Below are 24,262 nucleotides of genomic sequence, written 5' to 3'. Positions count from 1 at the left end.
CGGGAACTATCACCGCCCAACATCGGGAGCCCACATGACGGACGCGTCCATTAGCCAATCGCTTTCAGGGCTCGCTGTAGGCGGCCCAATCGGAGCGGGGAGCGGCAGCGCCGGGAGGGGTTATCGGGATGTGTAGTCCGGCAGGAAGGTGGCCGGGCTACCGCGGAGGGGAACTACGTGTCCCGGCAGGCAGTGCGCGGCGGGGGCAGCGGTGCGCAGGCGCGTAGCAGCCGCCTGCCGGCGCTGCGGGGCCGCTGGCGGGGCCGCTGGCGGGGGTGGCCGAGCGGGACGGCGCTGAGGAGGGGTAAGAGAGAGCGTTCGCTGCCGTCCCTGCCCAGGCTTTTCCCGTGATGCTGGGGTTTGTGGTTTTTTGTTGATTTGGTTTGGGTTGGGTTTTTTTTTGTGGCAACAGCCAGGAATAGAGCAGTTCCGGTAGCGGCTTTGCTTCAGGAATTTGCGTCGGCAACAAGCTCGGCGCACAGGTGCGTTAAGCAAGTGCGAGGGCTTGTCCAGGTGCGCCTCAGAGGGAGCCTGGGGTGTGGGGTCAGTAAACATCGGCGGAAAGGGAGAAATCAGCCCGTGCGAGCGAAGTACAGCGCCTTCAACGCTGGAAAATGAAAGGGAGGGGAAAAAAAATAAATCATCCCTGGAATATTCAGACTGGGCAACAGTTCTGCCGTCTTTTTATCCGATCCATCAAAGGGGTGTTGAATCCCAGTTATGCGGGGGCTGATGAGCCTGGAGAAGAGAAGGCCCAGGGGGGGATGTCATCCTTGTGTGTAACTACCTGGAGGGAGGGTGCAAGGAGGACGGAGCCAGGCTCTGCTCAGTGGTGCCCAGTGATGGGACCAGAGGCAACGGGCACACACTGAACGTCAGGAGACGCTTTGTCACTGGGAGGATGGCCGAGCACTGGCACAGGTTGCCTGGGGAGATTGTGGAGTCTCCATCCTTTGGAGATCTTTGGAAGCTGCCTGGATGTGGTCCTGGGCAACTGACTCTCGGTGGCCCTGCTTCAGCAAGGTGGTTGGACCAGATGATCTCCAGACCTCCCTGCCAACCTCAACCATTCTGTGATTAAGTGCAGTCTGCCACCAGATAGATTGGAATTGCTGTTTCCCTTGCTTTCCCTGCAGGGAAAATAGGGGCTTTTTTTATAAAGTTAGTTTTCAGCCAAGTCAGTTCCTTGATCCAGTAAACCTCCTGGCAGAGAAGAGGAGAGGGAAACGTGTAGGCAAGGGCAGAACCACCCCTTTGCAACTGTCACGTTAAAGCTACGGTTTTGAGTATACTGAAAGGCAAAAGAATGCTTGCAAGTAAATTAGAAACAGGACATTGGGCCTGTAGGGTTTTGCATAATATGTTATGTACACATTTCCCGCTCTAAAATTCAAAACTGAGAAGTGAAGTTGAATGCAGAACAAGTTACTCGCGTACCACAGAGAGACAGAGAAACCACTTCTGAGTCCAGGAACAGAGCTTGGGCTGGCTCACTAACACCAGCCATCAACAGCTCTTTTATTTGTGAAGAATCTGGTCTCTTCATCTGACATTCCTTTTGTTTTCTGGCACGGTTTCCTGAAGCTTGCAAAATAACTGTCATTCAATCATTACCTGTACCTTTGGAGGAAGACCAGTCTCTTTTTCCCATAAAATCCTTTCTGCAAGGAGTCTGCATTGCCATTGTTCGGCACCGTGGACAGGCCTGGGCTGCTGCGTGCAGCTGCTTCCTCTAGGCCTTTGGCACCCTCGTGGACAATATATCTACTGAAATAATCACTACCTGTAATAAATGTGAGTCTTGTCTTCTCTAAGCACTCGAGGCCTCCACCCATCATAAGCAATGGGTTCAAAGAAAATCATTCTGCCAGTGCCTTTTATGTTTTCTTTTCTTTTTTTTTTTTTTACATTAGCTACCACTTCAGTTTCCTGTTCTGTTCTGTCATCACTCGTTATGGTCTCCCAGTTTTCCTGTGAATGGACATGTCACATATGCTTGCTTTATTTCCATCTAAATTTTGATCTTCAGAAATTGGATAGATCTCATTTTTCCTTTCCCAAGATAAGTTTGTCCTTGCTGGGTGTCTCTGGCAGTGGTTACGTACATCCGAGATCGATAAAGTAAACCAGAATCAGAACTGAAGCGATGGTCTTAGACTTTGGTACAGCTACATTCCCACACCGAATGCTAAGATTGATTGAAAGTCGCAGCACTGCCTTTTATCTTTTAGAAGTTGTTTTTTCCACTGGCTGCAAATGAACTCTGGCTACAGGAAACAGATTGTGAAACTGGCTCCAAGGCCCAAACTTCAGATTTCAGCCCTTTGTTTTATAGATTTTAATGTAGTACTTCGGTAATGGAGATGAAGGTGACTTTATTTTTTCCAAACCAGATCTCTGCAGTTTTTCCGATACCAGGTCAAGCTTCTGTATGTACTGCAAGACATTGTGGAAATCAAGGACAAAGTGTCAAAGGCTACCAGTGGAATTAATCAGAGCCTGAAGTTAAGAGGAATGTGTTTGTCTGATTTGCGTGTTCACTGACTGAAGTTAATATGCTTGTTTTTGATCCCTAAAGAATGGATAAGAGAAAGGCAAAATTATGAAGGAAACAATCTGGCAACTCATCCAGAATTACAGCATTTGAGTTTTTAAAATGATAAGTTGAAGAAAAACAAATTTGTGGCTGTTTTAAACCTCAGTATTTCCTTCCTTGATGATTTATCAACTTCTCTCTTTTTTTAACTAGATAAGGACTTCTGTAGTCGAACGCAAATGATATCCAATGGCAGAATTATTTTTTGAAAATACAATATGTAGTAGTTGTATTCATGTCCGTTCTAAGATGTAAGATCTAAACTGTATTATATTTACTTTTAAAAGTGTTTTCCAGTTTCTGTATGTCAAAAGAGTACTGCACAATATACTTAGTCGGTTACTGGAGAGCTAGTAACAACACAGTAAAACTTGTGCAACTTAGAAGGAACCGCATTTTAGATTAGATTCCTTCAACTGCTTTTATTTATACCTGATTTTATTGAGGCTTACTGAATTCCAACTAGTAAATACCTAGGTTGGGATTGCTCTCTTCTAAAAGTTCACCCTCCACTTTTAGATCTGGGGTTTGGGCACTCCACAGTATTTAATGCGTTTTTCTTCAGAGCAGCCCTCTGAGGAAGCAAAGTTCTGTGACTCCTGTTTTGCAGGGAGACACCAGAAAGCCAGAGGCTACTCCTCGACTGTCTTTGAACTCAGGCCCAAGCTTGGTGTCAAGCCCAGACTCATGTGTCATCCCAGGAGACTGGCCTCAATGATCGAGCAAGCTACAGCATAAGATGCGGGAGAGAATGTAGCCTTGTTTTACTTCTGAGCATATGTTTGTACATCTCCCATGTGTTCTGGCCTACTGTGGGTTGTGTGCGTATGCTTGCACCAAACTCTGCCACTCTGCCTCCTTAGAGGTCACAAATGCAGCAGGGGTGGGTAAACTGGCTTCTTCGTGGGAGACCAAATCTTTCTCGCAGTAAGACTATGGAATAGTTTTATGCTGAATCGTGGGTTGCTTTGAGAAGAGCTGGGCTATGATGTACCAGAACTACAGGCCATTTTAAGTCCTGCTGTACTTTGCCAGCTCTCTGACTATACTCCATTTAACTGTTATCAGTGTAGCCTGAAAGACTATAAAGGCTAGACTCCGGAGAAGAGTATAGGTAAACTGAAAATTCAGATCTGAAAAACTCCACTGAGCAGCCACCTGAACTCTGTTAGTCTGTTTCTGTATAGAAATGTCCAGAATTGCCCCAAGCTGGGCATCTTGGCACTTCTCTCCCCTTTGTGCCCACTTGTGGTCTAAAAAGGAGGTGGAGTATCTCAAGGAGAGGTCCAGCTGAGAGGAACCTCTCCGAGCCCAACAAGTCAGGTTCTGCTCTTATAGCCACAACTGGCTTTAGTGCCCAGCCACATTTGGTAGAATGCTCACCTTCAGTGCAGTAACCCAGTGATGAGAGAACTCCCAGGAGAGTGTCGCACACGCTCAGAAGGACTGCAAAGTGGAAGGGGAGCGTCCATCACCTCACCTGTTGAAGTTGTGTCCCCGTGGGAAAGGATGGCAAACATGTTGCGCTGGTGTGAACTGGAAGTAAGAAGACGCAAGGAGCTGTGGGCACTTACTTCTGGTCTCTGGTAGCTATTCTCAAGCCAGTGCTGTTTTTTATCCAGGGACTATTTACTAGAAAAATGGATAAATAAAACCCAGGACTCTCTTCCAACAATTAAACTAGATGAGAAAGACACATCCTTGTTCTACTCTGTCTTTTGCCTCAGCTGCCTTCTCCTTGTCCTAGACCCTTACACGCCTGTCTGAACAGGGTGATAACTTGAAATGAAAAGGTGGTGACTCCCTGTTTCCTTCCTGCTCTTCCTCCTCCCAGTCTAGCATGGTGGTCAGGGATATGGCGTGAATGCTCCCCAGGAACTCCCACTTCCTGGCCAATGCTCTAACCACTGGGTAACAGCATAGAAAAGGTGGACACTATTTCCTCCGGCTACACTTAAAAAGAAAATGAACATTGCTTACTGGGAATTTTTTATCTGCTGACAACCCAGTAGGCCTTTTAAACACCTTTGGTAGGCTGTCTGTTAACACAGACCTTGATGTTTTCCAGTAATAACACAAAGAAAAATGCTGTGGCCAGCAGCCATGTGAAATGAAGTCACAGACCACAGAAGCTGCAGGGACTCTTTTTTCATTGTTTTAATGAACAGATTTTGGCACTCGTCACCAGAAGAGGACTCCGAATTCTGAGTCGCAAGAGGACAAAGGTGCCAAGCACCAGGGTGGGACTTTGCACACATTTATGTTCATAGAGTTTCCCCACAGACAGCTTTTGTTAGCTCCTCACTGGGCATGCTGCTTGTTTTGGCCATATACCTGCACTTCTTTTCAGTGCAAGGAATGTAAGCCTATCCTTATGAAACTTGGGATTCAGCCCTGAGGCTGGAAGGCTCATGTATTCTGGAACATCAGTCCCTTATCAGTCCCATCCCTCTGTGATTTATTAAGGTCACACGGAATAGCAAGAATTTAAGTCAAGTCCCTAGAGATCCACTAAATTACCTTGCGGTCAGAGACTGTTTATCTGGCTAACAGGGGAGAAATGTCTCTTAAAGAATTTATAATCCGCTGAAGTTAGTTTTACATATGCAACATTGTGCAGGATTTCATAACATCTTACTCAGATTTTTCCTGCATCTCTGAAGTCATGCAAGTTTAAGTATACAGATTGTACGAAACAAGTATTCTGTTGCATTTGATGTAAAATTTCCCAGACAACTCAAGCCAGAAGTAGTGATAGACCATTTTTGCATTTTTGTGTACTCATTATACCATATTATATACAAACTATTTGGCATTAGTACTTAGGATATTGTGTCTGTTCAGGATGTGCAATGTAGATGTGTTGGAGTTGCTATGTATATTCTGAGTCATGTAAACAGATCATATTATTTAAAATTATTCTTCAACAAAATAGGTCTCCAAAATAAGATTGAAGAGTTGCTCTGACTCAGATCTGCTTGCAGTTTTTCTGCCTCTTTCAAGACAACCGTTGCTAACAGAAGATGACTTTGAGAATCATTTCTTGCCAGGACTGAAACTTACCTTTTTGTTGTTAGATTATTTTTTTTCCCATTCTTTCTCTTAGGTTGCCTGATGTACAAATGCAGAATGGAGTTCTTGTTCCATGCCAGGTGCCTAGTTATCAGCAGCACAGGAATACATGAAAAAAAATGTAGGGGTGGTAGTAGGTAAAGGGAGACAAATGCTATGAACAATTACCCTCTTTGTGTTTCTCTGCTCGTCCATGTCATGGTCTTCTAGTTATTTGGCTAAAAATCTACCTCCTACTCCATCTCCCTGCTAGGTTAAAAGATGTTAGATGAAGAGACTGACACTTTCTGTGAGAAAGTATAGATAAAAACAGAAGTTTACTTTGAAAATATATTCTAAGGCAATGGTGGGGACACAATCTGTGGGTTTCATCTGCCTAGAGGGCAAGTTGCAACGTTTGGAACCATCTTTCAATGATCACATTAAATATTTGAGACATAAAAGATGAAAATTATCATGCAGCAAAAGTGTTTACTGCGAATGAGTCAGTGCTTGCAATAATTATTCCCTGCCTCGTTATATTTTTTTTTCACTATGATTGTCATGTCAACCCACTCTTACATTTGCCTCACCCTACCCTAACATGTCTTTTCCTTTTTGTGTTTGCCTGTCTAATGTCTAATTATTCTGCCTGTGCACAGATACAGAGTCTTCTATATGGGAGACAGTTGCCCTTGAAAACCTTACCTTTCCACAAAAGCGAAGTCTTCCCCTTTTTAATCAAGGGTCAATAGCCAGAGCCAGTAATTTCCTCCTGCCTTCCCATCTATCAGGACACACGGATTCCGCTTTGCTCTCTAGAAAGCTGTGAGAGCTGCTTCCAACCTAACGAACAGAAGCAGATTTTTGAGGGTGAAGAGAAGCTAAGCAAACTACATATGAAAGACAGTGTCATGGCATTGTCAGCAGAAAATAACAGTGAGGAGAAAAAGTAACTTTTTACATTCTTCAAGTAGAGTACTGAGGAGAACACCTTTGATTTCCACATCAGTGAGTGTACCAAGAGCAAACAGCATCTCTTAGAAAAAGATCCTGAGCATGAAGGGAAGAAACTTGATAGTTATTCTTGTGTGGGAAAAAATGTCTCTCTTTTACTTTGCAAAAAACCCTAACTTTTTATGCTAGAAGAGGAAGTGGGAGAAAAGGAAGACCGATAGAAGAAGAGCAAGGAATGAAGCTATAGGATGATATAAATACAAGGAAAAGAGGGGAGATGAGGAAGAAAAAGCAACTGTAGCGTGGGGTGGATGAAAGGAGAAGATAAGAGCACTATGAAGGAAGCAAGGAAGTGTATCAGTGACCATTTATAGTATTTGGTTTTGTGTTTCATGCTTATTATAAAAAGGTTATGTTTAATTATTTTGGTCTGATTAAAGACTTAGAATTGTAATTAATTTGGTAACACTCTATTCCAGGCCAGGTGCTTTCGTGCTAACATAACATCTAGTTACTAGATAGGAATTTGCAGTCTTGCTTGTCTGAATGCTAAGTTTGGTTATCATCTGCTCATGCAGGTTAAAGTGGTTTGCACCAATTTGATTTCCCTGCAAAGTACTGAATGTGATTTTATCATGCACTCATGAATGAAGGGCCAATTTAATGAGGAATTGGGTCTGCTGTGCTCGTTGAAGAAAACAGCAGAACTAATAACATTATAACACAAGATTGTTTGATACACTGACAGGTTAGAACCCATTCTGAAAAAAATTGTCTTTTAAAAAAATCTGGTTTTTCCGCACCTGGTTGTTACTTTACCTTGTTCCCGACGTACCTGTGTAATTCATTCCATTTTCTTTCTTCCTTTCTTTTCTTCTCTGTCTTTTATCTCTAGAAAGCAGGAACTAGAGAAATATCAGTATGAATGCTTAGAAGGTCTGTCACAATGAAATAAAAGGCCTAGCAGGTTTTTTTTTTTCATTAAAATACCAGGTTTTATCATACTTCACAGTATACACAGTGGCATGAGAAAACACAGAATGTAATTTCTTTTCCTTTTCTTCCAAGACTTAAAAAAATATTGTATGAAAGTTCCGTGTAAGATTTTAAATTTAGGAATGAATAGGTTTTACTACAGTGGTATCAAAGAAGAAACCGGGCACTTAACCTTTACATAGCCAGTTCTGAGACTGTGATTTTGTATGTCACGGTTTATACAACAAACTAACTCCCGTGGATTTGCCTGTGTCAGTTTTTCAAAAAACTCTCAAGTTCCTTAATTGGTCTAAAAAATTTTAGTAATTTGTTCTAAACTCATTTAAAGTGCATCTCAACAGAATTAAAAAATATGTTCAGGTGTCTTATTGATTCAGTGAGGTTTCACTGCTTATTAGTTTTACAGCTGTCACCATTTCGTTTCTAACCCACTGAGATTAAAGAAGGCACATGAGCACCAGTTACTTAGATATGTCCTGAGCAAGGTCATATGTTTCAGGCTGATTAAAGCAATTGTGTCAGGATGCTAGAGATTGGGTGTTCCCAAAACAACAATGCAGTTTGCCTGCAACGTTATTTATTTCTTTTTGTCAGTGGAAGGGCTGCTCTTTGTCTGTCGGGAATAAGGCTGAAAGAGCACTGCAGCACAGCTAGTACAGCTGACCAAGCTTTTCCCTGGTTCTCGAAGGAAACTGAAAGGGGAAAAAAATAAACCAATTTGGATTGTGTCACGAAAATGGCCTCTCACATAACCTTTTGCCGGCAAGGCTTGGCTCAAACAGACAAGGCAGCAGCCAGTGTTCTGGAGTTTCTTGGTATAGGCTACGTTGGGGCAATTCTTTAACATTTCTCCTATAATATGTCAGATAAACAGTGAATCGTTCCTTGATTCATCAGAGACTTTGTGTTCAGTTATGAAAGAAAGCACTATGAATTGTGCATGCCCAGTAGGTCAGGTTAGAAGATAGGTATCTTTGTATTTCTTTCTGAAAAATGCTTTGATCTGTTTTCTCTTTTTCCTCTTTGAAGGTGTTCTGACAGCACCTCTTTCTTTGGTTCTAAAAGGCTGCCCTCACAGCGATTTGAATAAACCAGGATCTCTGTAAGATAACAAAACATTGGAGAACTTAGTGGAAGCATTGCTTACATTATCACATTATTCCCTTAGTGTGTATCTTTTGGAAAACTGTTAACACAGCGTCATTCCCTGAATCTGCTACAGTTCACATGTAGAACAACCTTTTCCATGTGTGGCTTTACAGTATGGGACATAATTGTATATGTGGCAAAACATTTTTGGACTGGCTCAGGCTTGGAGATGACATAGGTGGCTCGTCCAGGCTGGCGGTTAATGGCAAGCCCAGAGGCAGCACTGAATCGCCCCATGCTTGATGCAGGGGGTGTATGAACTGGCTTTTTGTGTTTTTCTGTGTAAAATAACACTGGGCATCTGAGCATCACCACTGCGTCCACCAACGCAGGCTGGGTCAGCTCTGGTTAAAAAACCCAGAGGGCTGGCAGTGAGTCTGGGTGCGACCCACACAACACAAGTGCTTCTACCCCTCCCTGCTGCGGCACAGGCAGCTGGGGTGGCAGCCAGGCATTTCTTCCTCCCCTCCTCTCTCCTCCCCTCCCCTGGTAACCTGGGTATTTTGTTGGCCTCCATTTAATATGCAGACATCTCCCTTGGCTGTTCCGCAAACTCGAACGAGTGCACTAATTTCCTCAGCGAAGGGCTTGTCTAAACAACGGTGTTCTGGCTGCTGTAACGACTGTTGTTCGAGTGCTGAATCCCCCGAAGCCTCGTGGAGTCACGTTAGTACAAACATCACCATTCGGGAAGCAAGATCTGCTTTACGGCACCTTTCTAGGGCTGTGTACCAGCGTCCCTGGTAGCGTGGAATAGAAGAGTGGTAGGTGAAGCTTGCAATGGATGTGGGCTGTGTAACCCTTTTTAAAAAGCAAACCTGTCTGTCATGGTACTTAAATACTTGGGGGGGGGGGGAATTGATGGTAGAACAGTTGACGTCCAAACATACGTCAAGCTACTTAATTATTTCCTGATCAGTTTCTTGTCTTAGTGTGCTGAAAGTGATCAGGATGTTTGATGATTTCTTGCTGTTGTAGAGTGACTTGGTCCTTTTCCTGGCCCATGTCCTTCCCTGAGATCTGCAGCGCTGTAGACATCACTCTTGTGTGGCATGGTTGTTATAAAGTTTGTTTACCTGCTAAGATATTAAAGTCTACACGAGACCAGAGTGCCTCTACTAGAGTAATTACGCTGACAGAGCCTGCAAGCACTATAGCAACCACTCTCTCAGTGTACTTCCCACAGCTTCTGTGCCTGAGAAAGCCATGGCAAGGCATCGGTAACTACGTCTGCAGCAGGTGTTCTACAAACACAGGTGTCTCGGTCGTGTGGTGGTGTATTCCTTCACCTCCCTTGCTGAGCCCGTGCTCTGAGGAGTGGCTTGGGGAGCTCCCTGCTCCAGCTGCAGGGTGTGTGTTACCCTCTGCTGTGCTGGCAGAATTGTGGGGTTTCATGCTGAAGCCCACGCTGGATTAGCTGGGTCGCTGTCACTGGGCTGATGAGCTGGCCTCTTGTGTTTAACTTTCCTCTGACTGCACTTGCAGAACTTGAAGGCTCTTTACTTCTATCTCTCCCCATGCCTCCCCGCCTTTGCATTCCTGAGCTTGACCACAAAGTCTCAAATTTTCTGGTGCTTTATTCCCTCCCTTTCTTATTCATTATTTGCTTCGGATCACCGCCCTCCTGACAACTGTCCACAGACCCCGTCTCCTTGGAAATGGCAGAACTTGTTTATGTGAAAGTGGTAAGGAAACTAACTGATGCGTAGCAGCTGCAGGCATGCCAGGGAGCTGTCTTCCACGGGGGGACGTTGGAAAAGCGAGTCTCTGCTTATGAGGCCTGCCAAAAGGTTAGATGGCATCAGCAAAAACCATCTTCTTCCTCTGGAGTTTCCAAAGTTGGCTTCCCTCGCTCACAGCAGCAGTAGGAAGCTGGTTGCATGCGCGTATGCGTATTGTTATGGAGCTTTTTTGCTAGTCTTTTTCATCACTAACGTGTAGGGGTTGAAAAGCAATGGGAAAATTGGTGAGTCTTGCTCATTTCTTATTTTGTGGAATAACATGCCAGTGCACCACACCATGCCAGACCCATCTCCTCTCCTGTCTCGGCCCCGACTCTCCCTGTGACAACAGGACTTTCCCATTCGTATCTTGAGATTTCTGCTGCTCCCTGATTCGTGCCGGTCACTGCCACTGCCCCTTGTGCTGTTGGAATGGCCGAGACGCCTGGCCGGCTTGTTGGAGTCAGTCAGATGTCCCTGCGTGGTGTTTTCCAGTCCTCCAGGACGGAGCTGTGCAGGCCTATAAACTGCTTGTGTGCCTGTAAATGTGGTAGGGTCACCAGGTGGGACCTCTTGCCGGAGATGGTGGCGTGCCTGGCTGCCTGCAGCTGCTGATCCAGCACCGAGGGCTTGTGGCCGGAGCTCCGCCCATTGGCACGGGCAGGATGGCAGCGGGGCCCCATGGGGAACTCTCTGGAAAAGGCCTGTGGCACAAGGGTAGCCTGGGGAGCTCCCATCTTATGGGTCTGGGGGGCCGTGCTGGTGCCAGTGGGGTTGCCCTGAGCTGTGGGACCTGCCCCGGGGGAGTCAGCACACAAAAGCAGTGGTGTCTGGGATGCCCTGGTGATGAGATGCTCGTGTGGATGTCTCCATGATGACAGCTTGGAGGAGGAAGGAAGTATTTCTGAGTCCCATTGGTTTAGTGTGTATCTTGAAGAGGCGGTGTGGATGGATGCTGATTTTTCTATTATATACAGCCTCTGACACAGCGCTGGGAGAGCTGTGCTGGAAACTTTTCGCTTCATTGGAAACTTTTTTCCCTGCCCACCCAGTAGGAACGGCTTTTCCTGGGGTGTGCTTCATCAGCGGATTCCAGCCTTGGTTTGGTTTTCTTCCTACTGTTACTAGATCCCTCCTTTGGGTGACTTTCCTCGGAACTAGCGTCTGTAAATAGCCCTGCCCAAGCGGGAAGCCCGTTCCAGTTGTGTGCCCTGTATTTTAAACTCGAGTGATATCATAATTGTTATATCATTGAGCCTTCAAATAAGCTGTTTTTCTATCAACTGAAACTGTATATATGCTTCGTTACTTACACTATACCCAGTGGAATGCTTGGTACTACTCTGCTAGGTTGCTGCAGTGCTGTTCCTGCTTATGTAGGGCAAATAGGTGAGTAGAAGAGCAAATAATACAATGAAAAGCTTAACAAACACTGTTTTTACAGTACTAGTAAATCGAAAGTTATTAAAGACCGCTTTAATGTTAGTTCTTTTTCCACCTTTTTTCCTTCAGATAGCCTGTAGCCCTCCTTCAGATGACCTATGGCCTATGGTTGGTTGTTGAAGCATTCCCAATGTGAGCAACCAAATGAGGCTTGAACGACTTGTCCTAGAGTGCATGTGGGCTGATCGCTGAGGGTCTGCTCTCCTAGAGGCTGTGTTAGACTGAAGCGCGTTCTGCAAGTTTCACTGTCCATGTCTTGTGTATCAAGGAAAATCACGATTTGGCAGAGTGTAAACTGTGTTCAAATTGCTGCTGATAAAATAAAGAATGTGAAAGGGTGGGGTAGAAAGGGAGTGGAGAAACAGGACTTAATGCATGTGCTTAATAATAGGGAGAACGCTGGGAATATTGCATTTTAAATATCCTTTTGTTATCTCGACACTACATGTGAAGAACCATGTCTTTATTATGTAATAAAGCCATATGTATAAAGATAGGTGTTAGAGCACTAGGGAGGCTGCAAATGAAAACAGGCTGTAAAACTTGGAGCGCTTACTCTGCAGGGAGCACTGAGAGGCAGACACTGAAGTCTGTAAAACAGGTAATATAAAATGATGTTAATCCTTGGCTTCTAAAAGGACAAAAATCAGCATAAGTTATTAGAAAGCACCAAGAAAAATCAGAAATTTTGAGTGGTGGAGGAGATCCATGTCTAATGTTGTGAAAGGCATTGTTTTGGAATTGCATTAAAAGACAGGATTCATCTGAAGAGGGTATTAGTTATTATTTTGGTGTGCATGATCTGGTTTGATAAAAACACAGCCAGGGACTGCCCAGTGACATACTTTGAAAACTGTTACATAGTCCGTTAAAGAGCTAATGGCGTTAAATAGCTCTCTTTACAGGCTATGGATTCTGAATCAAAGAACAGTTTTGTAGGAAGCTTTCTTCAGCCGCCAGATAAGATGCTTCCTGCAGCCTTTGCTTATATAGAATCAAAGAAGTTGGCAGCTGTTGGTGACAAGTCTTCTATCCCCAATAACCAAGGTAAAGCCAAAGTATGTCCTTAAAGTGATATTTTTAATTGTTCTGTGTGAAATCTCTTGAGCAGACTGCCCGTTCTGTTTTACTCAGTTCTATGACTTGCTGCGATTATCAGACTGACATTGGTACAGGATGTATATGTGTCCTGAGGGAGTAGTCTCCCTGAAGTCATACGTCTGGAATGGAAACTGCTGCATGTCTTCTAACATCCTTATAAACTTTGGCTTTGAACATTGTTTAACTTAAAATCGTCAGACTTCCTCTAAAAGCAAAGGAAAATGCTTCAAACTCAGCAGAAGCAGTTCATAACTTTGAATACAGCGATAATTACTATGGTACAGTGGCTTGAAATTGGCTTTGTGTAGTGCTGTGCAACTCCCTCTAGCTTAAAATCACTTTGAAGTTTTTTTTTGTGTGTGGTATGATTCCTTGGGAGAACTTTTGAATAAAGCAGACCCTCAAGAAAGTTAGCAGCATATTTGTCTGTGTGAAATATAGGTCCGCTATGGTTTTCCTGTGGCTTAATGGATCATTAGTCTCTGGAGCTCAAAGGACAAATGCTTGGTGGCTTAGCACGTCTGGAGATCTCAGGGAATCACAAGGGTACCACACTTGGATTTACTATCGTGGACAACTTTGCAATGTGATCATTGTTCTTTACTTGAAGAATCTGTGACTTCTGTAGTAATTTCTTGTCATACAGAGTTTGGGCTTTTTGGATTAAAATGTTATGCAGTTAAGTATGGAAGTGTTTGGCATGCCAATAGAAAGATAGAAGAAGTGGTTCCACTTCATCTTTCTGCTCTCTGGTATCTGCTTTTTGCCCCTTTTTTTTAAACAACAAAAAAAATTATTCGAATAGGGCTATGATAAGCTGATGAGACTTGTTATGGAGCTAACAACATTTGCTAGGTATTCCTTTGCTGAGAGAATTGGTATAGGGAAATTATCAAGGCTTGTAAAAGATCAGAAAAGAAGCTTGACTTGTTACGGAACTTAAATTTCCACAGATGTGTATACTTTTTCGAGAGCCAGTAGACTTTTCCTTGTAGCTGAAATTGCAACTTTTATTTTTGGCGTAATTTTGACACATACTGATTTGAGGCTAAAAGCAAAATCTTTCAGACTTGTTTCTGTGGTTTAAAGAATCATCAAATACAAGAAACTAAACATCGAATCACTACCTTTTTAAACACTAAAGTTTTTAAAATGCATCCTCTACTAAAACGTCCCTTTGTATCTGATTTCCCCCCTGTCCTGAGTCTGTTGGTTTTTTTTTAATCTGTCCACACCAGTTGCATTACACCAAAACTTGTGACGTAACTTGGATACCTGTGTTCCCAGCTTCTGTGTAAACAGAAGTCACAGAGTTTGTTAGATTTGCCACAGTTTCTTTGTGCTTGCTACCGTTTGGAGTGAAAATAGTTTTGCTCATAGGACCTGTGCTTTGTACCTCAGCTGTACAGTAAACATGTCCATTTTCTCCCAGATGTGTTCTGCGTATGTTAGTGTACTGCTAGAGAATATCATTAAATTTAGGGGTGATCCTGGGAAGAAAATTTAGGTAGCATTTTGCTGTTTGAAGTGTTTTGTAAAAATAATAGTAATAATAATAATAGGAACTGTTACTTAAGGTGTAACTGTTGTGTTGTTTGCTAGCTGTGGTGGTGGCTCTGAAAACTCTTCAAGAAAAGATCCGCTGTCTAGAGTTGGAGAAGTCACAGGCTGAAGATAATCTGTGCAGCCTTTCCATAGCAGCTGCTCAGTATAAGAAGGCCTTAGAGCGTGAATCCCACAAAAAGGACATAGCACATCGAGAACTGATGCAACAGAGCAAAGGTATTGCTCGAGTGATAAGCAGCTCCAAGACTATAATCTGGGGAGTGTTTGTTTGTTTTGACAAATTGCTAATTTATGCACACCCCCCCCCTTTCTTTTTTGTTTCAAAATTGGGGAGGGGCAGGAGTCTGATAATTCTAAATCGAGTTGAGATCTTGTTTTTAAGTATATTAACCAAGTATTGCGTAACCCATAAAGCTCTTTTAAAGAATAAGCAGATTTTAGGTGGTATGTTTAACTCCTACAAAAGCAAGCAGCTGCTTACATGTATAACACTGCTAACTTGAGAAAAGTGAGGAGAAGGGAAGAAACCAGATTCTGGTTAGATATCTGCTGATATAAATCAAAGTAACTGCAGTGCTCACACCTTTGGAATTCATATTAGGGACTAGGTCAGGAAAAACATCTTGATTCTCATGTCTTATTTATAAAATATATTTTAACCACGACTTGCTCAGACTAACAAAACTTTTCTTGCGTGTGTTGAAGATAGAGAGTTCCTCAATGAGATGACAGACTGGCTAAACGTGTAGCTGCCATTGCTGTACTAAATGTCTTTGTTTCTCTCTGTAGATGTAAGTGTGCAGTTAAGTGCAGCACAATCTCGCTGCTCCCTGCTGGAGAAACAGCTGGATTACATGAGGAAAATGGTTTCCAGTGCAGAATTGGAAAAGAAAATGGTTTTAGAACAACAGGTGAAACCTTTTAGCGTACTAACAAGGTAGTGATATAGTTAAAAAGTGTAGAAATGTGTAAGATCGGAACTTCTGCATGGCCATCATTCTTCCTCAGCTCTTCTCAGGGTGGTAGCAAACAGAAACAATTTAATGTCTGACTGACTGATGACAACCGTTCAATGAATTGTATGAAAAGACTCCCTAGGTGGAACTCCTAATGAGCAAAACCATGCTAATACTTGCACATTTGGTAGACAAAAACGCTGCTGGAATCTGAAGTCTTCTTTGTCTGCCTGGTATTTTTCATCACTTTGCAATTTAAAAATTAGAAATTTAAACTATGTAAACACCTTTATTGTAGTGTGTGTGGTTTTTTGCTGTCTGAAACAATTTCACTCTGCTGCCAGCTCCATTCCTGCTTACTTTTTTCCAGGCCCAGCTTCAGAAAGAGGATGATCAGAACCGGTTAGAACTGCATGCAAAACTTGAAAAGCTTGAAATGCTGGAAAAAGAGTGTCTTAAACTTACTGCTACTCAGAGAATTGCAGAAGTAAGCATGCATGGAATGACAGTCTGAAAGCCATTGATTTGATATAAGTTGTATGGCGTACTGTTAATAGTACTAAGTTTTGCAAAAGTTTCCTCTGTTAAAGCTAAGATCATAAAGCATACCTGACTGAGTGCCACCTTGGCTTAGTTTGCAAGAGTCTTCAATGTGGGCTTTAAAAACTCGTACAGTCCTGTTTTATCCCAGATGACATTTGGAAGCTACTTCAGACTTCTGATTCAGGATGTCGAACTGAAGTGTGACTAATCATTCTTGCCTTCAAATTCAGGACAAGATCAAACACTTAGAAGAAAAGCTTCATAAAGAAGAGCATCAGCATAAGCTAATACAAGATAAAACTGATCAGGTAGACTGAAAAGGTTTTATTTGATATGATTTTTTCATTACTGAAGAGAGCTAATCTCTTTGTCTAGAATACCCTTTTTTTTTTTTAATTGCATATAAAGGCCACATGTTTATTACCCAGAAAGAACTCTTGAGATACTACCTAGACCAGCTATAAACTATGTAGTAGAAAGATTGCCAGGTGTGTTGCATATCTCAATCAAGGAGGATTCTGCTTGGTTTTGTGTTAATGATGCAGGTCATCAGCCTCAAAGCTGCTAAGTGATCTGGGGAGAGAATGAATTTCTAGAGAATCTTCAACTTAATCAGATTACCTTAACTTACAATAACTAGAAAGTGGTCGTATCAGAAACCTTATACGCCAATGGAGGTTGATAACTGTTTTCCTCATTTTGTTAGGATCTGCTGAAATCTAATATACTGGTCTACACTTGAAAAAGTCTTTAATAAGTGATACTGTTACATTGTTCATTAAGTGAGAGTTTGAATAATTTATTATTCTGTGAAGCCATAGTCAGTTTGTTGGGCCGCCATCCATGTGAGAGAGGAATATTTGCCAGAGAGAGCAAAATCAAAGAAACCTTTTGTTAAAGAGGCCAAGTAACTTCAGGTGTTCCAAACCTCACTTCACTGAGAAGTAGCAGCCATTATGAAAGAGAGCAGTTGTGGTGGCATCCCTGTGGGGCGGGATGGGGGAATGCAGAGCTGAAGAATAATATTGAAAGAATGGAGCCATAAGCGAAGCTGGCAGCTTATGTTATTCATCACTGCTGTCAGTTTTTATACCTCATCCAAGGATGATGGGCTTTCATCAGTCCCGGAAGCCTGAAAGAACATGCAGATTGTAGCCCAGGTATCTGACCACCTCCAGAATCCAGCGGAACGACACAGTTGAAAACTTGCAGGTTGTTGGTTTTCTTGCTTAAACTGCTTGCTGCCACAGAGCAGAAAGCCTAGTATGGAGATTTTATCTTATGAGAAACATGGTAAGAATGACTTTCCCAGAGCAGATAGTCTGACCTTAGCAGTATTATAAACATTTCCTCAAGAAAGGACTTAGGTGAAGTAAACTGAGTCCTAAACTAGTACTAGTGCCATCTTAGTTCACTGCAGGATCGATTTAGGTCTGTTGGATCTGAGTTGGGAAACACAGGGTGTTGGGGTGGTTCACTTCCTTTTGATGACAGAAAAGCCAGAATAATCTCGCTTTTCTGATGGACCTCCAGCATTGTTTAGGTGGAACTGTTACACATGCCAAAACAAAGTCCTTGTCCTATGTTTAATTGGGAATGGCTATTATCCTGTTTATCATGGGCCTTTATCTCAACTTTGAACTACAGAGCAATCTGAGGATTGTCTGGCAGGTTTGACCTCAGTGTTACTCAGATGGGCTCAGTTCTCTCTGCTCCCAGATTGTAAGATCCAAATATTCATATTCTTTGGATTTTATGATCAGATCCCCAGCATGCAGCGGGATGGGCTTATCTTAGTTGCTCTTTTTCACAGTGGAAAAGTACAGCTGCTGCAGCTGAACATGAAAATGAGGATTTCTAAGACAGAGCTGCAAGATCTGCTTGATACCCTGTCATCCGTGTAAGCTGTTGAGTTTTAAAGTGTAGCTTATGCCTTCTAAGCAGGACAGTTAATAGTGCCCTTAATTGGTTCTCATCCATGCATAGAAGAGGGAATTAATTTAACCATGTGATTTCATACTTCTAATATTACATTAAATGGGTGTTTTCTCTTATTCCCACAGCTTCAAACAGGATTTGAGATAAACAGAATTTTGAAGTCTTTGGTAACATCTCAAAAAGAACCTAAAAAGGAAAACGAGAAGAAGAAAAAAACTAAGAAGGTAACATGTTTTTGTTATTTTTTATTAGTATACTGTTGCTGATAGCATCTGACTTGCATAGAGATTGGAATTTGTGAAAAACAGTGATGTGAGAGGCACTTGATTTGTCTGCTGCACTTTACTCCATTTCCAAAGTGATGAACAGTGCTGAATACCTCTTTTTTTTATCTTTGGTAATTAAAATGGTGCTGGTGGGATGACAGTAACCTGTGTTACAGTCTTACTGCCATCCATCACGTCCTGTCTTAGCTGCTTTTCAGTTTATCTGGCAAAATTAGTTTCCAAAGCAATTTTAACTGGGCATCTTAAGATGGAGTGTTTTGGGGGGATTGCTGAAATCAAGAGAATTCATTTTGCAACACATTACCAGTCAGTCAAAATTTTGCAACTGTGGTTTTGCAAACTTAAGTAAACAATGTTCAATTTCTTTAGTGTCAACCCAATTGTCAAACTATTTGCTAAATGCATCTGAAATAAAATTTACTTGTCTCATGTATTGGAAAATCCTACTCCTTCCATATACCAGAGGGAAATGAATTTTTTTAAACCAGAGGGAAAGTGAGGTGACACATTTCACTGCTTGTTTATATGAATTTTACTTATTAAAAAAAAAAGTTTAAGATTGTTCTGTTGAGTCAGCAGATTGGAATTTCGTGTCTTACTTTTTCTGTCTGTCTTATGGCAGAGAAATCCTACAATGAAGAAAATGCACCTTTCACAATTACATGTAAAGGCTGGTGAGCTGCCTTTTGTGGCTGGGAAGGTGAGTGAAACCAAACGTTCTCGCCAGATTGGCATCTACAGTTTGAATAAGTCTCTTCACTGTAATTTAATCACTGCTATAAACCACTTAATAATTCTGCTTTAAGTCTGTCAGCTCCAGCCATTCTGTTAGTGCAAATGTACAAAGTGTGTTGCATATTATGAAGCACTGCAATCCACATATCTCATCACGAAGCCAAGGAGGATCTGCATCTGGGATTTCAGGACGCAGTGCGCTTTCAAAATCGTTATCCTCTTGTTGCACATCACCTACTGCCACTAGAAGTCTTTCGGACCTTCTGTTGGCCATAGAAGATGAGCTGGGCCAAATGAGCTCGTGAGTACTTATCCCTGGTGTTGCGTCACTTCGGTGGCAGCCCTGTGAAGCTACAGGCGTGCTATAGTCAAACCCAGCCTGTCTTTAGTATAGGACTACTTGTTGATAGAATGGCTTGAGCAAGCCTGACTGGTAGGATTTTTCTCATTCAGAAAATTCTTTCTGTCCTGGTGTTTAACTGATCCTGTGACCAAGCAACATACTCTTCAGCTGTGTTTTTCTGATTCCACACCTTGTACTTAACCGAGCTGCTACTGAAGTAACAGCTGCAGCAAATGAAAAGTCTTTCAGGCCTGTGCTTTTTAGAAATTTTAAACATGTTCTGAGCTCTACAGAGTAGACCAAGAATGTTCTCCTGGAGAAGACTGCAAAGGTGGTGTTAATGCTGAGTAGGCCTGCAGCATGCAGTCGTTCTGGGTGGTAGAATAGGTTAGTACAGCTGTGGCAGGAATAGCCCTGTCACAACACCTAGCCTGTTTCTTTGTACTCACTCTTTCTGTGTTCTCTCTGTATGTGCATACCTGATGGGTCTTTGTGCTGAGACATTGATACCCTTTCCTTGTTGATCACAGGAGAACTTGCCAGTCCTGTAAGGGGGTTGTGAAAGAGGGACAGTCTCCTGCCAGAAAATGGGCAGGGTGTGGAAGAAGCTAATGTGTTAGATGGGAGTGTATGTATCTTGCTAGCCATGCAAGTAAATGTGGATTGCAACTTGTGTTCTTAGGCATCTTCCCATTAATGCAAGCTTGTAGAATTGTGGGCCAAAGCTGTGTAGCTGGTTGTAGAAGACATGTCGACGTGATGAGCTGTGATTTGAACAGAGGAGGATGTGTTGGTTAAACCAGTTAAGATGTTGACACTGATTTGAAATCCTTGATGTGGCAAAATTTAAACTGGCAACCAATCTCTTCTTCAAAAAGCAATATTTGTCTTACTCATGGCAATTCAAGGGCAGGCATTTTTCTTTTTTTATAGCAACAACCAGTTGCTTCAATTAAACTGTCAAGGAGCGGTAGTTACTCAGAAAACAGAAAAGAAGCCATGACCTTTGTAAAGAGATTATTTGTCTGCGAGGGCCTCTGTTTTTGACCAGTTCAGATATCTAGGTATCGAGTAGATCTACACAATTTCTTTTAATTAAGCTGGTTAATTTAATTAACCAGAACACTTCACTGCAAATCTTTGTGAGTAGAATATTTGAATTTGAATAATCTGTCAGAAAAGCTATAACTTAAATGTACTAGTTTAAACAATACTATTCTGTATTACACTGAGCTTTCAAAGTCTGCACTAAATTGGGCAGGAAGTGACAATACCGTACTTGCATAGCTGCTGTTCACTTTCCAAATTCTCATTTTGCACACTATTGCACATGCAGTTGTTAACTGTGGCAAGAGGGCGGAATAAGATGCACATCAGCTATGAGTTTGGAATGAGAAAATCAGACCCACTGGAAAAACTTTTTCTTTTCTAGTGTGAATATATTCCAAATTAATGTGTATTGTGCAAGAGGGTGAATAATGCTAAGTTGCTCTACTCTGAACAAAACTGCTAGCAACTCCTGCAGTACACAGAAAGTATTGGAAGAAATGCTGAAGACTATATCATGAATACTTAGTGTGCCATTCTTGTCTTTAATAGTGAGCATCAAGAACTTTTGAAGCAGGTACAGGAGACTCAAGACTTCAAAGTTCGTGAAGACCTAGAACGGGAGCTGCATTGCCTTGTAAAACAAATGGAGATTAAAGGAGAACAAATATCCAAGCTGAAAAAGCATCAGACTACTGTAAGAATAAAATGTAAACTTTCTAGCTAGTAACACGTTAGTTGAAAGGCTGACACAACTCTGCCTCCTGTTGTCATTAGCTAGAATGTCACTGGAATGCTTAAGCCAGGATGTTCCAGTATGGGTGATTATAATTATGCTGCTAGCTCAGTGTTCTTGTATCTCAAATTCCCTCTTGTGATCAAGAAAAAGTGCTTAAAGCTGGCACCTAGAAATATATGCTAGTGGGAAAACTTCCTGCCCTGTGGCAGTTCTGCAATACAGAGCTGGGTTGCTCAGTCTGTCACTTCTGCTCGCTGCATTAAGACAAACTGTTGAGATTTTCATTCCTTTGCGTCCTGTCCCTCTGGGGAATGAGAACATAGAAGCTATAATTCCTGTACAGATTGCATTAAATGCCTTTTATATTAACTGTAATATTGAAGCTTTTTATTAACCAAACAGTCTGTTGACCACAGCTTCTCCATAATGGTAGCCAGACAAGCCTTTCAGTTTTGTTTAACCCCTAACCTGTACACGTGCTGTCAGTATTTGTTTTAAAGCCATCGATAACCACTTTTCATGCATGCCCATATGAAATGACTCTTCTGTAGATTAGTAGCTTAACCCTTTTTTAGCAATTTGGTTTGGAACATATGATAAAAAATGCAGTCCATAGTTCTGTCTGATAGTTTTCTGTTCTTCCATCTTATGTTTCAGGATAAATAGACTCACATAAGAACTTTGCTTATACAGGAAACAAAACAAAGCTCAGTGTGAGACCTTATGAAAGGGGGAGGTGATAGTTCATTTAAATATGACCATTTTTATTTATGTTAATTGTTTGATAGAGTTTAGTCATTCAGACCTTTTATTGTCCGCCTAATTGCAAGCACAAAGGTGCTTATGTCAGAGTAGAATTGTCAGAGTTGTGTGTTAGCAATATGGACAAAGGACCTTGGCTGTTGAGTCCTCACTGCCTCTCTTGGCAATGTCAACTGTTTTTTGGATAAATCTCTTATATTCTTGAGGAGCCAACAACTACAGTGTTATTCCTTGCCTCAGAATCCTGCTGACTTCATCCTCGAGGAACCTTAGACAATGGACAACAACTGCACCATTGTTTCTTACTTTTGCATATCTTTATGGCTACAGTCTGCTTCATTTTGGGATGATGAGAAGAGGAATAGCGCATCCCAGGTGGTGCAACCTTGTTGTCATCCTTGCCTATTATCAGGGTGCAGATCTGCTGGCAAGTCATCTGTGCTCTGGTGCAGCCCTGTCAGAGCACACGCCTTAGGGTCATGATGTAAATAGCACATTCTTGCTCTTTGTCTGTTTGATTACTGTCCATCATGCCCTGGTTATCAATGCAGGCTGCTCCTGTAACCCTTGGCCTATATCGCTTTTTTTCTGGTGCTTTTGCACACAGACATTTCTCTTTGTATTTTGTACAGACCAATCTTAATATTTCTGATGCAGATTTCTGCTTTTAGAACCTGTCACACTAAAAATGCTATAGTTATCTGTTTCACAGTTAATAATATGTTCTAGAATGCAATTAAAGTTAATTATTTTTAGAAATAGACTTAAATCCTAAATTGGCATATGGAATGCTTCCAGCCTAAATTTATCTTTGGGAGTGACCTTTTCATGCCAATTGCAAGACTTATTATTTGGCATTTAAAAAAACATTCTTTAGCAAACAACCCTATTTATTCTGTTTTCCAGTTTTGTTAGAAGGCTGCAAAGTAAACTGCTTAGATACAGTAACCGGTAATAAACAGTATACATCTTAGCAGTTTGGTGTTTTGTTTTTTTTTTTTTTTTTGTTAGGGTAGTACAATCTGAAATGCAAAGAGACGTTGTAAATGTAAATTGGTAACAGATGCTATTCTGTCTCTCTCAAGCAAGCATTTTTACCTTAGGGAGTGATGGGGTTCAAAAACCTATCGAGTGTGGGTGAGGTCAGTTTTCTGTAATGCTTTCTATGTGGGCGAGGTCAGTTTTCTGTAGTGCTTTCTGTTACAGCAAGACAACTGTGTGCAAGATTAGTAGGTTGGTTTTTTTTTAAGGTACCTTAGACATCTTTAGTTTGGAGTTTGGTAGAAGTTCAGTAAGCTCTACAGCTGTAGATCTTCTGAGTACATGACATTCTAATTAGTAATTTTTCTTCCTAGGTGCAGAAATTAAAGAGAAAAACTCAGAAATTCAAGCAAGGGGCAGCTCATGTCAAAGTAAAGTGTGGTGACCAAAAGGAAGCAAAAGAAATTGCAGTCACTATAAAGGAAAGTATTTCTAAATCTTGTCCTGGGCAGAAAAGTAGAAGCTCTCTTCAGCTACTAAAAAATGTGCGGGAACTTCAGTCAACACTGAAAAGATGATGATATGACATGGGAATAATAATTCTGAAGTTACCGTTTTAAAAGTTTTTGAAGTTGTCTGGCAGCTAGTAAATTTTTAATTTCACACAATACCTTTTAAAAATAGTATATATATAGCATAGATACACATTCTAAACTGCCTACTTACTAGTAGGTCAGTTTGTTCATCTCAGAATTAACTTTCATGCAGGGTAGCTATAATTCAACTACACTGACTTGTAATAAAGTGTTTTAATGGATTAATGAAATGCTTGCTTGTTAGCTTGTCAAATAAAAGTTTCTACCTTTTTTTACACTTAAAATAGTGTGTGATCTTTGGTGTCCTGTTCCCCCCAGTGCCAAGGAGATACTTAGAGCTTGCTTTTCCAGAATGACTTGGGCTAGTGCTTCTGTTCAAATAAAAACAATGGTTTTCCTTTTCTCTAATAACTGAAGATTCAATTCATTGCAACTGAGGCAGAAGTATTAGGGACAGCTAGGGACTGGAAGCACAACCTGTGACTTGGTTAAACCACGACAGCATGCGAGTGTTCTTGGTAAGTGTGTGGAAAGGGCCACCACCAAAAGCTAGGGTGCTTGTCTTCTCATCAACAGAACACGCTTCTACCACAGTATAATAATTGAGCTGTCATAGAGGAGACCTTGAACTGCATACCAGTACATGTTGTGGCATTTGTGTACTCATATAAATGCAAGACGAGTCTTTATGCTGATGGTGAGTCCGCTCTTATCCATCCCCCACTATGTACAGATGGTAGAAGACATAACAGTTT

The 24,262-nt window shown here is 41.8% G+C and overlaps 1 protein-coding gene across 1 annotated transcript; it reads left to right on the top strand.

Annotated features, from left to right (window-relative positions):
* Positions 1 to 228: 228 nt before the first annotated feature.
* Positions 229 to 23,763, top strand: CEP57L1 (centrosomal protein 57 like 1). The gene is given in 12 exon segments (XM_075414247.1): positions 229 to 304; positions 12,819 to 12,960; positions 14,617 to 14,796; positions 15,370 to 15,491; positions 15,907 to 16,023; positions 16,310 to 16,387; positions 18,143 to 18,241; positions 18,927 to 19,004; positions 19,111 to 19,340; positions 20,982 to 21,126; positions 23,286 to 23,486; positions 23,488 to 23,763. Coding segments are annotated over 11 exon segments (1,410 nt in total). The 5' UTR covers positions 229 to 304; positions 12,819 to 12,821; the 3' UTR covers positions 23,509 to 23,763.
* The last annotated feature ends 499 nt before the right edge of the window (positions 23,764 to 24,262 follow it).

This window comes from Opisthocomus hoazin, chromosome 2 (genome assembly GCF_030867145.1).
Source record: "Opisthocomus hoazin isolate bOpiHoa1 chromosome 2, bOpiHoa1.hap1, whole genome shotgun sequence".
NCBI lineage: Eukaryota > Metazoa > Chordata > Aves > Opisthocomiformes > Opisthocomidae > Opisthocomus > Opisthocomus hoazin.
The sequence above is the reverse complement of the archived record's forward strand: the minus strand, read 5'-3'. Positions and strand labels throughout refer to the sequence as shown.